At 34.9% G+C, this 15,125-nt stretch overlaps 1 protein-coding gene across 5 annotated transcripts in view; it reads left to right on the top strand.

Moving 5' to 3' along the window:
* Window positions 1-15,125, top strand: part of PRKD1 (protein kinase D1) — a 108,952-nt gene that overhangs the window by 50,210 nt on the left and 43,617 nt on the right. For 4 of the 5 annotated variants that reach the window (XM_052693225.1, XM_052693224.1, XM_052693223.1 and 1 more), the window contains exon 2: window positions 8,879-9,017. In XM_052693225.1, coding sequence (XP_052549185.1) covers window positions 8,879-9,017 — 139 coding nt within the window. Of the gene's footprint in view, window positions 1-8,878; window positions 9,018-15,125 lie in introns of those variants that run through there. The other variant, XM_052693227.1, reaches the window with a different exon arrangement.

Genomic DNA, 15,125 nt, shown 5'->3' with positions numbered 1-15,125 from the left:
AGAATGAACACTAGATATCCCTTATTACGGCTCTTACCTCATGCACAAAAACTTTGGCTGAATCAGAAGCAGACAGCTGTTTTATATTTATACAGGTGAATGAGTTAAAATCTGAATGAGTTCCTTGAACTGATGTAATACTTGCTCAGAGATGCCTAAAACACATCTGGTTGTAGAGTCTTACAGACTTATTTTTTTAAAGATATATAGAAATAACTCTTGAATTGGTTTTTATGTTGTTGTTCTGTTCTGTTCACGTTCTGGTCTTACATTAAGAGTTTGTTTACCCAGGCATAGTATATGTTAAAGTATTAGTAAGACTGCAGCTTCAGAAAAAGAGAATTTATGTGAACAAGGGATTCTTTAGTCACCGTATTTAAGACTTTCTTGTTTAAAGTAACTAGAAAAAATAGTTGATTTTGTTAGTGATTCATCACCCTGCTTCTGCCTATTCCCTAAAGGGCATGAAATTTTCTGCTGCAGTTCTCAGCATCCTTGGTGAGAACTTCTGCAATCTGTTCATGAAGCAGCTCTGTAAATGGATGCCTGTCAGCGGTATGACACTGATACTGTCACATTCTGCTCTTAAACATTGCACAGGGAACTCCACAGTTCTGTACCAGAGAGGGCAGTATTGGGTGTTACAGAGCACTTAGACAGGAGTGGTGTGAGCCTTCCTGTTGAGGTCCCCATGTTACCCTGGAAAGGGCATTGAGGCATTAGTGGGTCAGTGTTAATAGAACATTGCTCCTGAACTCAAGTTAGGAAATAACAGAAAAGCACAAACCATTTTTTTTTAATCTCCATGCAATTTTTCAGGGAAATTACACAGCATATGCAGATGTGGTGCATGTGACAATACTTTTTGCTACAATGGGATGTAATGATCTGATGATCTGGGATGTAATTTTCTGAGTCTCATTGTTTCATGTTTATCATCATAACTTTTCTAAATGTTTGTGTTGTATTAATCACTTAATGTACCTGATACTAAAGCCAGCTATGTAAGCATGTTCTGAGTTGGATTTACTTCCTTTTAGAATATTTTTGTGACAATTACTTGACCGTTTCTTCAGTACCTGAATTATTCTTAAGCTTACTCCTTCACTATGTTGGCTTGACTCAGCTGGTAATTCTTGAGTGGTATTAATGAAAATCAATTTCCAATAAATAGGAAACATGTTTAGGTAATTAATTATATGTGGTAATTCCAAGAGATACTTTCACTAAATGAAAAATAAATCCAGTCTGTTTAGTAGAAATGGAGAAAGTGATGAGTATCCTGTGGTAGCACAAACAAACTTACATTAGTTATTCTAAAGATCTCTTTGTTTAGGAGAGAAGGGTTATTGTTTATGACTTTTTATGTTTAGTGCAATGAGTGGAGGGTTGATACTTGCCAGCAGACAGTTACCAGCAGCAGTTCAGGAGGACAGAAAAAAAATGTATTTTTCTTCCCATTTCTTAGAATCTTCTTAAGGCAACAATGCCAGGCATCAGAATTTACAGTCACTGGAATTTTACTGAAGTTTTCAATTGTAAGGAAGCCTTTATTTTGACTATCTGCTCATCACTGGGAGAAGTGGGAGTTTTAAAGACTGCAGACCAGCAGCTTAAGTAATGTAATGTGTGCTGAGTATTTTTGGCAAGGAGCAGTTTGAGTGGCGGAAGGCTGGCAGCCTCACAGCAGCAGGAAGCACAGGTAGCAGGGAGGTGTTTGGGAATACTGTGCAGGAAGCAACCTCTTCCTTGGATGACCACAGGGAACAACCTGTTCAGGAAGAAGCTGATCAAATGGTCTCTTGTAGGTCAGGCTCTACAAAACTGCCATCCTTCTGTGTTTCTCCAGAGCCCTGCTTCATTTGTTTCACAAATATTTCCGTGAGGGAACTCAGCTGTGTTTTTCCTCTGTGGTTGCTGCTGGCAATTCCACTGCTGGCAACTGGGAAAAAAAGTTGGAGTTTGGGGCCAATTACAGTCAGTGCATGTGAGCAAAATGTTCTCGATCTGTGTGATATGAAGAAATCTGATTCCCACAGCAAACTGCTGCAGCAAACAGCATTAGCAAAATATTTGTGTGTGTTATGTAAAATACTGTTTATATCGTGTAATGATACCAAGTTTGCTCCTTCCTGAAATTCTGCTCGGAAAAAGCTTATTAACTTCTGTGCTGCAGGTGTCTCATTATGCTTCATAGAACTTTATAGAACATCTACAAAGATTTTAGATTTAAAAAAAAATTAAAATAGAAGAATAAAAAATATATGGCAAATAGGGAGTGGAGTGATGCTTCATATATGGAAGCATTTAATAAAGCAGTTTAACTGCCTTTAGGAAAGGTTCAAATGGCAATGGCTCTCTGAGTTTATATCTGTATTTGTAAATTAACCAAAATGAGAACACAGGCTTAAGTACCGATCCAAAATCATGTAAACGTTTTGGTTGTTTAATAGCATGTTTCCCAGTGCAGTTTGAACCATGCTCGATCACACTCTTACAGTACGATTTCATCCATACACAATTTGCATCCTAACTCGGGATCTGCTGAGAATAAGCACTGGGAATGCAGCCTCCCTGCTTCTGGAAAAAAGACTTCAGCCCTTTGACTCAGCCTCATGACTGGAGAATGATTCCTGCTTGGCTGACTGGGAGTATCTCAGAAATTTCTGCTTAACTGAGCAATTAAATCAGGAGTAAGCCTTTTATGGAGGCAAAAAGGAAGCAAAGACCTATAGTTTTCAACACTTGAAAACTTCACAAAACTGGCTGTCTCTATCCTCAAGACTCACTCCCAATTCTGAGTTATCTTTACATGTATCTTTGTTTGAGTCCTCCCTGTTCAAAATGTGTTGAGGTCATCTCTTTTCTAATGTTTCCTAAACCTTTCTGGGCTTCAGTCATTTGTCGTCTTTTCTGCACTTTCAATAAAGAGGATTGGCCTAATCCTGTCTTGCAGTCCCTCAGTGTGGGCACTGTCAACACCATATCAGTACTACTGTGTGTACTTTCTGATAATTTTCTGTGCAAATGAAACCTCATGGTAGGGAAAAAGAAGTAAAAAAGGGAAGAAAGGAAAAGAAGGAATCAGTCATTGCCTGTCTGTGCTATTTGGCTGCCGGGCAGGTGCAAAGGCACTTACTACTGGAAGATTCTACAGAGATTCAGCACTTCAGAGATTTCAGAGTTGGAGTCTGGAGTCCCCTGGCTGTGGAGGGGGTGCCAATGCTGCTGGAGCACCCACCAGCTCCCATCTTTACTTGGGTGTTGCTGCATATATGTTGCCTGGCTGCAGTGTGAATCTCTATGTTTGTAATAACTGTAGTGCTGTATGTGAAGAACATCTTTGTAGTAAATACTAATCAGTGTTTCTTAAAGCAAAACCATGAAGTCTTTTGGTATTTTCGTTCGGCATAAAATAAAGACTAAATACCTTCATGGTAGTTTTGAGTTTGGGAAATAGAGCCTCTCAAAAATGTCTTGAGCTTCTCAAGTAGATTAACAGTGAAACCCACATTTAAGTGAAAATTCAGACAGTTCTCTTGACCAAAAAGTCTCTGCTTTTTAGGATCATTTAATTAGTGTTGGAGCCTCTGCAGAGAAAGGAAATCCTGACTTCTAAAAATACAATGTATTGTTATTTTTAGAATGTAGAGTGGTGTTTTAGTTTGGTCAATATGATTATTCCAAAAATTTTAAATATTATCATTTTCTATGTTTAAAAAAAATGACTGAAGGTAAGCTTTATTACTATTATTTTAAATGTTACAGTTAGGTCCACAACCTTGGTTAGGTTAGGTCAACAAACATTCAACATGACTCAACTTCTCCACGTGCTATGAAGACACTGTTTAGCTTACAGCCGTTATATGTTCTGGACCATTATATTTGTGCTTCCAGCTTTTATCAAGGTTCTTGTTGGCTTTATGATACTCACTAAGGACTTGTCTAAAAGGCAGGTATGCAAAAATTTATCTAATTTGGAAGGAAAAAGAAATAGCTATCACTAAAAAAAGATGTAGCTCAACTTATTGAAGACTGAAAAAAGGAGACTTTTTACTTTCTAGAATAAGGCAACACACATTAGCCCTTATGCAAAATGTGCAAAATTGTAGTAGAATGATCACAGCGACATATTTTTTCTATTAGATTCCATTAGTATTCATCAATGTACGTGTTTTCTAGATTGTCCAAATACAGTTCATTCATATAAAAAAACTTTCTTTCTCAGGAGTTTTTCATACTGGAAATATGTTAAGATGTAGATAATATATCAGGTCTCCCAAAGTTCTGTCTTGAACAATAAAACAATTTGATTATCATGGTAGTTGGGCAGAGCTTTAAAAGTCAATTTTCTTTCACGAGTTTTTCTTTGATGACTGAGAGTCATTACTAAGACAACACATTCATGGAGGTATGTAGTTCAACCTGTGTCTGTTTGTGTACGGATGTATGCCATTGAAATTATAGATTGATACAACAGATAATGGATTAAGAGAACTCCAAATTTGAGACACTAGTTATTAAAAATTGTCAGCAATTTTTTTTAGTAGTTCTTCAAGACTTTAAATGATAATCTGGAATTTGTATAATCGTGTGACTTCTTATTGTTTAAGTCTTTTGATGGAATTTTTCTTAGGTATTTAAAAAGATAAAAACACTTCAGTGACTACTTTCAGTTTGATATGTGATGAGGAAGGATTGGTGCCAAGCTTCTTCTTGTCCTGTGTCTTCTGGGTAATCTGCTGCTGTACTACCCACAAATGGGACAGTGTCAAATTATTACTCGTGATACTGAACAGCAGACTTTTTCATCTGAAAAGACTATTCACTTTTTTTGAAATCTCATGATAAGAAAACAGTTAAATGATATGGAAATGAAGGAAGTACACAACTTCAGCCTACTCATGAATGACTTCAGATGCTAGTGTTGTTTCCTATTGGCTTTTTTGTTTTGTTTTGTTTTTTTGTTTTTCTACCTAAAGAGCTGCAACAATATGACATAAAACAAATTTTACATGAATGTTTAGATGAGTTCTTAAGGCTAAATATCCAGAATCAATTTCCATTAAGCTTTTCCCAGATAATACACTTCTGTTATGATAACATTACTTTTCCTCTAAGGAGAAATTATTTACAAAATATGAGAAAAGCATTATTGAATAATTGGAATTAAAATGCTGAAAACTGACATTTACATCTTTGTTGCTGAAATTTTTAAAAGTAAACTTTGTTAGGGTAATCATAACTTTTGAGGTGCCATATAATACTTGCATATACATTTTACTTTCTGAGGGGGATGTAATTAAGTGAGGTATTATTAAAGTAATCTCACTCAGTGAATGATTACTGCATCTGCATTCAGTAAGTATTGCTCATGCAAACTCTAATAAACTAACAGTATTAATATCCCCACAATCCAACGGTAAATGTATTCAGAATTCCAATACATTTGTAATCACTTCCTTAGTCAAATACAGTTCTTAGTAGAAATTTTGTAACTTAAAGTGGACCAGCGAGAAATAACTTGTGGCTTGATTCAGGAACATTATAGTCTCAGAATTGCCCAAGCTTCAGTTGCCCTCTGCAATTCATGCCAGTTTATACTTAAATGTAGATGATCAGTAAATTACAAGTTTTTCTCCCCAAACTGTTTGAAATTAATGTGACTCTATCACGAATATGTTCAAATTATGACATAATTGATTGTTTCAATGAATGCTACTTTGGACCAATGTCTGAAACCTTTAATTCTGCAAATTTAAATATGTGTGTGCTTAATAAGCAGTTACACTGATCAGTAGTTAAAATTGTAAGTCACTTCAGTGCAACTTTACAGGTACAGAATTCAAATTTTCTTAAGCCTGGTCAGCTTATTTACTGCTAGAGTGTTGCTTCTTTGTGAGAGCAGTTTATTTTTGACGTGTCACTGGCAGCATTATGAAAAACAGTATATTTTATTTATTTATTTATTTTGCAGAAGAGTATGTTACAGTAATCTGATAATAGTTTTTAGTATTACCTTTACAAGGGTGCACTACAAACTGGTAATCACTAATATAGAATGAGGGAATTATACAGAGCTTAAGTTGTAAGTTTACTGCACTGACAGATGATGTTTTTAGCAATAATGTCATCTACAAGCAAGGTTAGGCAACGTTAATTGCTCTTACAGCAAAGCACAAATCTGGTACATCTTATGAGGATAGTTTGTATTATAGTTTTGTATATAAATATATATAGATACTGTAGTATTTTTTCTTCTGTCTGCTATGTTTGATTTAGTAAATTAATGAACAAAGCCTGTGAGCAGGTAATGCAATTTATTTCGTTAACTCTCAAGTTCTGTTTGCTCTTGCATTTTGAAAGTTGTCATTTTAAAACATTCATTTGCAAAAATCTTTCCTGTTTTTCTAAATTTCAAAATACATTTTTTGTATGTTCACTCATGAATCTACAGCTCATTTTCTAATCAAGTTTTTCATGGCCTTCAAAATAACAAAATATAGGATCTCATAATCTCCTTATTGCTTGCAATGTTTTACAGTGTTTAAAATAACAAATTTTGTATTTTTGTCATGTGATACTTAAAATATACAGCTGAATTATGGCAATTTAACAAACTATTATGCTATTAAGTTCATTTATCCTGCCTCAACTGTACATTAATGCAACCTAGATTAAATCATGTTATGAACAGTTTAAACTGATGTCTTTTGTTTCACACTTGGAGATAGTAAGCAATGTGTATATGCAGAGATGTTATATCCTAATGACTACTGATGCCTTGAAAAGCATCCAGAAATAGACAATTAGCTCACACCATATAAACAATTTTGCTGTGTCCTGATTCTTAAGGAAATATTCTATTTTCACATTGTAGTATTTTCTGTGTTCATTTCATTCCTGGTAATTTCATTTAAGCACATAACATAGTAATAAATGGCTTTTAACAGTGTTGAGAATGTTTAATAATGTCATTTTTAGTTAGCTTTTAGATAGTCATATCTAGTTAGCTTTTAGGTGGCTTTGACTTGTATGCATTTCCTATTTTGCTCTGCATTTGGCAAAAATAAATGATATTTATAGTGTTGTAGTACCAAGCAATGTGTTAGATTTTTGTTTACTTTTGTTTGTGCTTATCAACATTATTGTTGGCAGGAAAAACTTAGCTGAGGGAATATTTTTGTCACTGTTGGTCTTTACACAGCATTTTATTTGGAGAATGATACCATCAAAATGGCTTTTTTGGTGATAGAGTAGCTTATGTTGGGAAAACTAACTTGATCCCAGCAAATAACTCTTGCATATATATATATTTAATTTAGACAGTCATTGAGTTCATCTTTCTTCAGAATATAATAAATAATACCTTACAGTGTACATACTTACACACACATGCAACATATAATACATGCAGAACAGAAAATGCTTTTTATAGGTAGATACAAATAGAAGTTAACACTAAAAGAGCAAATGGAATGGGGGTGTACAGAGAAGGATTAAAAAAAGATTTAGAGGGAAATGCCTGTCTTATGTCTGAAATACAGTGAAATGGAAAAATTCTATCAGTGTTTGAAAAAGGTCATAAGTGGCTGTTTTTAAAGATGTTTTTCATTTTTCAGTGCTTCCAAATAAGAAAATTCCCTCAGTCTTCTGACAGGAAGCAGCTTCATCAGGCTTTTTACCTTTAGCTCAGTGCTGCTGCATACTGCAGTGTGAAAGAAACACTATTGATCACTTTTCATTTTTATTCTCTAAGTATCTAGTTTTTAGGAATATATATTCTATGAAATAAAGCAAATGTAATTATGAAAAAGTCTGGCTTCTGCTGCCACAACACCTAAACAGCAACTGAAAGTCTCTGGCTTCTCTTGCTTCATTGCAAGGCATTTCTGAAAGATTCAAAAAGGAAAAAAAAGAGAACATATTTTTTAGATAAGCTTTGTCCAAAAGTGAATGAGAAGGAATGTGTACAATTACAAGAAATTACATGCTTATCTGACTTGTAGCTGCCTTTAAACTTAATTATATATTCTTATTTAGAAATCATTAGATTTTAAACTTTATTATAGGAAGACAACTAATTGATAAATGCAGTTAAACTTATCAACAGGTTCATAACTTTATTTAGTATATAAATTATTAATTTTCTATCCAGTATTTAACATTTGAGGAATAAAGAAGAAATCTCCAGTGACATCATCTCAGTGAACAGATGCTTTGTTAGATTTGGATTATATTGCAATGGAACTGGGCATTAAAAAAATATCTTCAGAATAAAAATTTGAAAGAACCAACACAATTAAGAAGCTTTTTTTTTTTTTAATGGAAAAGAATTCTCATTTCAGAAATAGAGATAAAAATCAGTAATAATTTAAAGCTGACACTGAACAATTGTTGAATGAATGTGTTACGTGACATAATTTAGTCTCATGAAATGATTGTTATCTAATGACATTCTGCTTAGGTGTTGTATCTTAGGTAGAGCTAAAAATTATTTCTGTTGGCCTTCAGATATCATTTTACCACTTATCTTTCTAAAAATCGTAGGATTATTAAATAATGTAAATTGGTGGAGGGTCTCTAGTCCGATAACTTTCTTTACCAGTATCTAATCAAGTTGCTTGTGAACTTGCCTTTGAAAGGACATCAAGTAAGGGATACCACATTAATTGCAAACAAAAAAAGGCAAATGTGCTTATATACATGGGGGAAAAGCCATTTATAGAATACAGTAGTAAATATTGCCACATATGGAAAAACATTCACTTTTGTTTTCTACTGGTGTGAACAATAGTCTACTTTGCCCTGAAAATTAATGATATTAATTGTATTTTACAGTTATGTGTTTTAGTAACATTCAGGTTTGTATTTGCAGTTTCCTGAATGTGGTTTCTATGGAATGTATGACAAAATTCTGCTCTTCCGTCATGATCCTACCTCTGAAAACATTCTCCAGTTGGTGAAATCAGCTGGAGATATCCAAGAAGGAGACTTAGTTGAAGTTGTCTTATCAGGTAAGAAAAATATGAAAATGATTGTCATGCTTGCACAACTGAAGACATCCACAGTATTTCTGTTCCAATTAGGATCCGAGGAAAAGGAAGTTTTCTGTATATGGATTTTTGCACATACTGGATCAAAATCTTCACAGATACATCTATGCCATGTGTACTGTCATTATAAGCCTACTAATTTTTGAATTGTTCCTCCTTTTTGCCAGCTTGATTTTGTCCATATTATTGGTTAAGCAACAAGTTAATTTCAGTAACCAATATGAAAAAAGTTAGGTCTGCATTTTCAGAGGAAAGTCATCTAGTCAAGGAAGTACAGTAGAAAGAAAACAAAAAAAAACCAACAAAAACATCATTTTAACATTTAATTAAGACTGTAGCTTGAAAATTGGGATTGATCGTAAGATGTCTTGAATAACATATGAGCAATTTAATATGTAATTGCGTATACTATACATTTTTCTCTTAGTCCATTAATTGGTGCGGCTAGTTCATAATTACCTGTGTGGAAAATATCAATGCCGTTTTTACTAATAGTGACCTGGCTCCTTTTAAAATAAGGATTTTTGTCTTTTATCTTATATGAAGTGCAATAAAATGTCTATTGGAAGTAGAGCAAATGATTTTTCATTGCATTCACATTTCACAGGAATGTCTTTCAGGGCTGCTCTGATTCTTTGTATGATTACACGATTTTAAAAAGTAAAAAAAGAAAAAAAGTAAGAGGAAAAATTTAATTCTAGATTTGGTAGTAAATATATATTATTTTTGGATCGCCAGTATTTCACATATTCCATTTAAGATAACCACTCCAGATCAATAAATCAAATGAAGTAGCAAGGAATTTAGTTTTTCATTTGATGCATTGTTTTTATGTGTTTGAAATGGAGACCACATATCTTCCAGTTTCCCAAAATCAGGCAAGTAACTGTTGAAATCTTCAAGAGAACTGTACAACTTAGAAGCATAAATCCCGTAATGACTTTATTTTGTGGGTGATGCAACTTTCCAAAGTGGTCAAGTACAAGCAACTCGGCAATATTTATAAGGCTGTTAGAACAATACTGTATGAAAATGTGAGTGGTTCCTACAATTGTGCAGGCTTTGTATAAGCTTTATAAAAATAGATTATATAGAGTGCTGGCTGAATTTAATATCACAAAGTAGTGTTGTTCTGTGTTCTAGTAATCAAATTTTAGATAAAGGCGAATCCCCAAAATATACTGTTCTTCTATACCTTCTAATAACTGTTGTGTGTCTCCTAATAACTTACACAGCAGTTGACAGTGTCGATCAACTGCATTTTATTTTCATTTAGTTTATTATACTAAAATTATGTTATTGGTGCACACATATGCTAGATAAACATTTGAAGACTAGTACACAATGTGTTGCATGAAATTAGTTTGACTTTCATAAGATAAGGTGATGGAATTCACATAGTAAAATTTAATTAGAGGACTAGGGGGAGAAAAGGTGACTCAAAGAAGCCTAGGAAACTGCGCAAACACAATGTTCACTTTAGTATGTGACAGACACCAGCTGAAATTATTTATAGTGCAAGATATCCAACAACTGCTGTGAGTTTGTCAATCTCTTATGTCTTTCTTTACTCACACTGGGGCACGTCATGTGCCCCTGTCAACAAACAGAGTGCATTTTTCTGCCTCTGGGAAGTCATAGCTTGAACTTCAATACGTGCAATTCTGCTCAGTGTTCTTTAAATAAGAAGCTTGATTGTATTTGACAAACAATGGATTATTTATCTGCCCAAATTATTATTAATCACAACTTAAGTTTAGAAAGTATTTATTTGTTCCTGAGTATTAGTCGATAAAATATTATAGAATCATAGAATGGTTATGTTTGGAAGGTACAGACCTCTGGAGATCACCTGGTCCAACCTCTTTGCTCACGTAGTGTTAAATAGGTCTGGTTGCTTAGAAGGCATGTGTAGTTGGTCTTTGAGTATCTCCAAAGACAGAGGCTTCACAACATTTGGCTGTCTCTTTGTGTGTTTGATTATCAAGTGTTCCATTTCGAGCTTACATTAAAAATGTCTTAACAGAATATACATTCCAAAGTTCTATAAATTCAAAGTTTTGGAAAATTATTTTTGAATAGCCTGAAAAAGGCAATAGAATATAATGCTACAGCTTTGTTGCTGAAAACTGTGCACTGTGAGTAAACAGCCCCTGAAACACTAATGTCTGATGTCACAAGTTATACTGATCCACTGCATTCATTTTTTATTGCAGAAATCAATATTGACTACTGGAGAAAAAGCTGAACTGTCAGTCCTAATACTTTGGGATTACATAATGTTTTTTCACAGTGCTTTATGTAATTAAAATTTTTTCTGTCAAGGCTGAACAACCTGTGATTATTACATACGTTTCTTTTTAATTTTCATGTTCTGTTTATTACCTTGACAGTTTAAGCAATGGTAACATCATCTTCTGGTTTGGACCTTATGCTCCAAGTTCTTGAGAGAGATGAAAAATTACATAGAAAAATTTATAGTTGAGAAAAGTGTAAACAAAGCACTTCAGACCATTTTAGGGAATAAAATTGTACCTGCAGAACTCAACATAACTGTTACAGTTTGTGGAAGAGCTAGAATTTTCTATTGAAAGAAATGAAATTTAATCACTTCAGAATGCAGCATCTGTTGTGCTTTTATATATACACAATGAACATTATTACTTGTATTTTACTTTGGTGCATTATGCCAGTTGGTAATTTTATGGAGTATAAGAATCATGCAGCTTGCTAAACAACTGGTGTGTGTCTGTCTACTGACTGGCCCACAGAAGAAAGGCACAGACTGCTAGGATCAGCTGTCTGAGCTCTGTTCAGTGCCAATACAAATTCTGGAGTTTTTCCCTTCAGGAAAATTAACAATTTGAAATGGAAACTAAGGAAAAGAATTAGGAAATGATACAAGTTGCAATCTGCTTGTTTTTGTACCTGACTCAGGACTGGAGACTTTGTCGTTCTATGAAACCTACTTCATTCTGTCTCTAAATGAGGCCTCAGTAGTATTTTTGTTATCCTAGACAGCTAGTAGGTGACTTATTGCCTAAGTTTGGAGTGCTTGCCTGCCTCTCAGGACGTGAAAATTCACCTCGCTGTTTTATTGGTGCAGAAGGTTTTACTTCAGGCATTATGTTAGTTCCCTGCTTTTGTTCTTTTGCAGCTTCCTTCTCTTCTGGAATCCAGTACCTGCTTACTCGTTTCCTTTAAAAATGACTGAATTACGGTCTTGTAATCTCGCTGTACATGGAAGTCATCTTCCAAGACTACAGTGGTTTTTCTCATCTGTCAATTCTTCTCTCTTACTATAGCTCTTTTTAGGTTGGTCTCCGAAACCAAACACAGTGTCAAGTGAGGAGTATTGGTGACAGCATTTCCCAATGTGTATTTCAGTTTCATTTTATTTTGTGCATGAGTGAAATCCTAGATAAACCAGTAAGTCAACAGCAACTGTTTTGTGTTCAGTGGAGCAACTGTATGTTCTCTAAATATTTTGGTTTTTTTGTTTGTTTAACTTTTTTTTTTGACCAGGCATTGGAGATTCGCACTGCGTCATTCTTGAATTATTTTAATCCATTAAAAACAAACAAAAAAATCTACCACCAACAAACTGTTTCTAGCTATAATTCATTTATTTTTTCCAAGTTATGTCATCTTGGATATTTTATGTACAAATTTTCCATTTGCTTAACTTGGTTACATTTTCCAGTCATATCCTAGAAAAGATAAAATTGGGGATGAAAATACACAATTATTTATAGTCATACTTCTGTTCCTTTTCTCTGATGGTCTGAGGTCTTTGAAAGACTTATTAGTCAGGCATAGACCATATTGACTCCTGGGATACACTGATAGTTAAGTGGCCCTCCGATTAGGTTTCGTGCACCTGATCACCATCCCCTTGGCCCAGCAGTTTGGCCAGTTTTCAGTTCTCCTCACTTTCTGTTCATCCAGTCCATACAACAACAGTTTCACTATGAGCATTTTATGAGAGGCAATATCAAAAGTATTATTGAACCTGAGACAATATCCACAGCTCCTCGTTTGCATACCAAGCCAGTCATTTAATTACAGAAGTTTATCTTCTTGGTCATGTATGACTTACACTTGGTGAATGCTTGCTGAATTCTCATGACTCACTTATTGTTTATGTGCTTGAAAATGGTTTATAGCAGACATGTCCAACCCATTGGGTAGCCAGTACAGCCTATAATGAGACCTCACCCTGCTGCCCTGCCATCATGGGTGCAGATCTTCCCCACCAAGTCACTGAGCCCAGCCCTGGGCACACACCTATCACTCATCAACAACCAAAACATCAGTGTGCTATCAACACTGTCTTGGCTGAAAGCAGGCAAGGGGAGGGTGCAGTGCAATGCTAAATAAATAAGTAAATAAGCACAATTAAGTTTATGCATTTTGATGCATTGGCTAAATACAGTCCTGTAAACAGTGAAAGATATGCAGCCTTGTTCTTGGTTTTCATAAAGAAATTTGAGAAATTTGAGGCAGGTAGCTACTGGCCTGGGAAGGTTGAATGCAAAGTTTTCTTGTTTCCTACTGTGCCACTGCTTGAAGCTCCCAGTTTTAGTTATCACTAGCCAAAATATATGAACGTCCCTTGGCCTCCACTTTCCTGATCTCTGGATCATGCCTCATTCCCAGCATCTTATTTGTAGGCAGAATATTTACCCTCTTGTTTCCAGATGCTAAGGTTCTGTTCTAGAGGACCTTGCTCTTTCACCTCCTCTTACTGCACCACCAAGCTCACATTTTTTTTTCCAATCTAATTAGTCCTCATGCAGGAATGCAACATGTAAACAACATTATATTTGGTGTTTCTGTTTCCTGTCTCTTTATTACTGGAAGATGCAGGTTGTATTTTATACAACTTTTATACAGTTCTGGCACTATCAAAAACTGTAACCAGACAGTACCAGTTGCAGCTAGTGAGTTGCAGATTTTTTCTTAAGAGTTTAAAATTCAGTTCTCGATATTTATTTCCCTCAGTTGGCAGCGGATTACCTGCCAACTGTTAGCATTAGTAATTTTGGCTATTTTTCACCTAAAGCATTGGGATAAAAGCAATAATAGGTAGGAAAAAGGAAAAGAAAAAAAACCCAGCACTTTATTGGGTTTTACTGCATATAAAATTTGAAGTATTTCTGGAAAATGCATTAGACCTGAATATTCCTTATTCAACCTTCTTTATCTCAGACAAGAAAAAATAAACAGTGATTAAAAATCTGAATATGTCTAGTTTTTCGAAAGTTTTAATTTTCATATATTGGAGTCTTGATAATCTTATTTCTAAACCAGGTATTAAGATGGAGATCAGAGTAGAGATCAGAGGTCAAATCTTTGGCTTGTTTGAACTTCTAGCAGTCTGCTGACTTTGGTGAAACTCTCTTAGACTTTCATTGATTGCCAGAATGGAATTTCAGAAAGAGTAAAAGGCTTTCTTGTCTCTTAGCCCAGTGAAATCGTACAGACATCCATTACTTGATATGGCTTAAGCAATGTTTGAAGTTGAATAGTGTGCCAGGGCATGTTTTATTTATTTTTTAAGTGGTGAATGTCAGCAGATCTCGTAGCAAAAGACTCAAGAATGCCTGTCAATGGGATACATTACTTTTAAAGGCATTCCACGTGGAAGAGGATAGCAGGGGAAAGTCTACTTTTCATAGCTGCAAGATATTACTGATCGTGTGATTGGTGTTTTCTTAGGCTATGAGAGGCATGAATGCTAGATGAAAGTTCCCATTACACAAAGCTGTGTTGCTCAAAGTAGCAGGATCTCGTCTCTGCTAATAGTGCATGTCCTTCTAGATTTGGAATTCAAAGTGATCAGTAAATCATTTGCCTCTCTCTGAAAGCAGGACTTGCCTCTATGGGTCACAATGTCTTCTTGGTCTCATTTCCAGCTGCGATGACTGATAGATCTGCTCCTGAGCCCTGAACAGGGAGCACTAGCCACTAACAGCAAAGTCATTAACAGACTTGATGAAATTGCCTTGTCAAAACTGTTCTAGTTTCAACGTCTGTGTTTTAGTGATACTTGGAATGCTTAAGTAG

Source organism: Tympanuchus pallidicinctus, unplaced genomic scaffold, assembly GCF_026119805.1.
Source record: "Tympanuchus pallidicinctus isolate F22 unplaced genomic scaffold, pur_lepc_1.0 scaffold3, whole genome shotgun sequence".
Lineage (NCBI taxonomy): Eukaryota > Metazoa > Chordata > Aves > Galliformes > Phasianidae > Tympanuchus > Tympanuchus pallidicinctus.
This window is presented reverse-complemented; position numbering and strand designations above follow the sequence as displayed.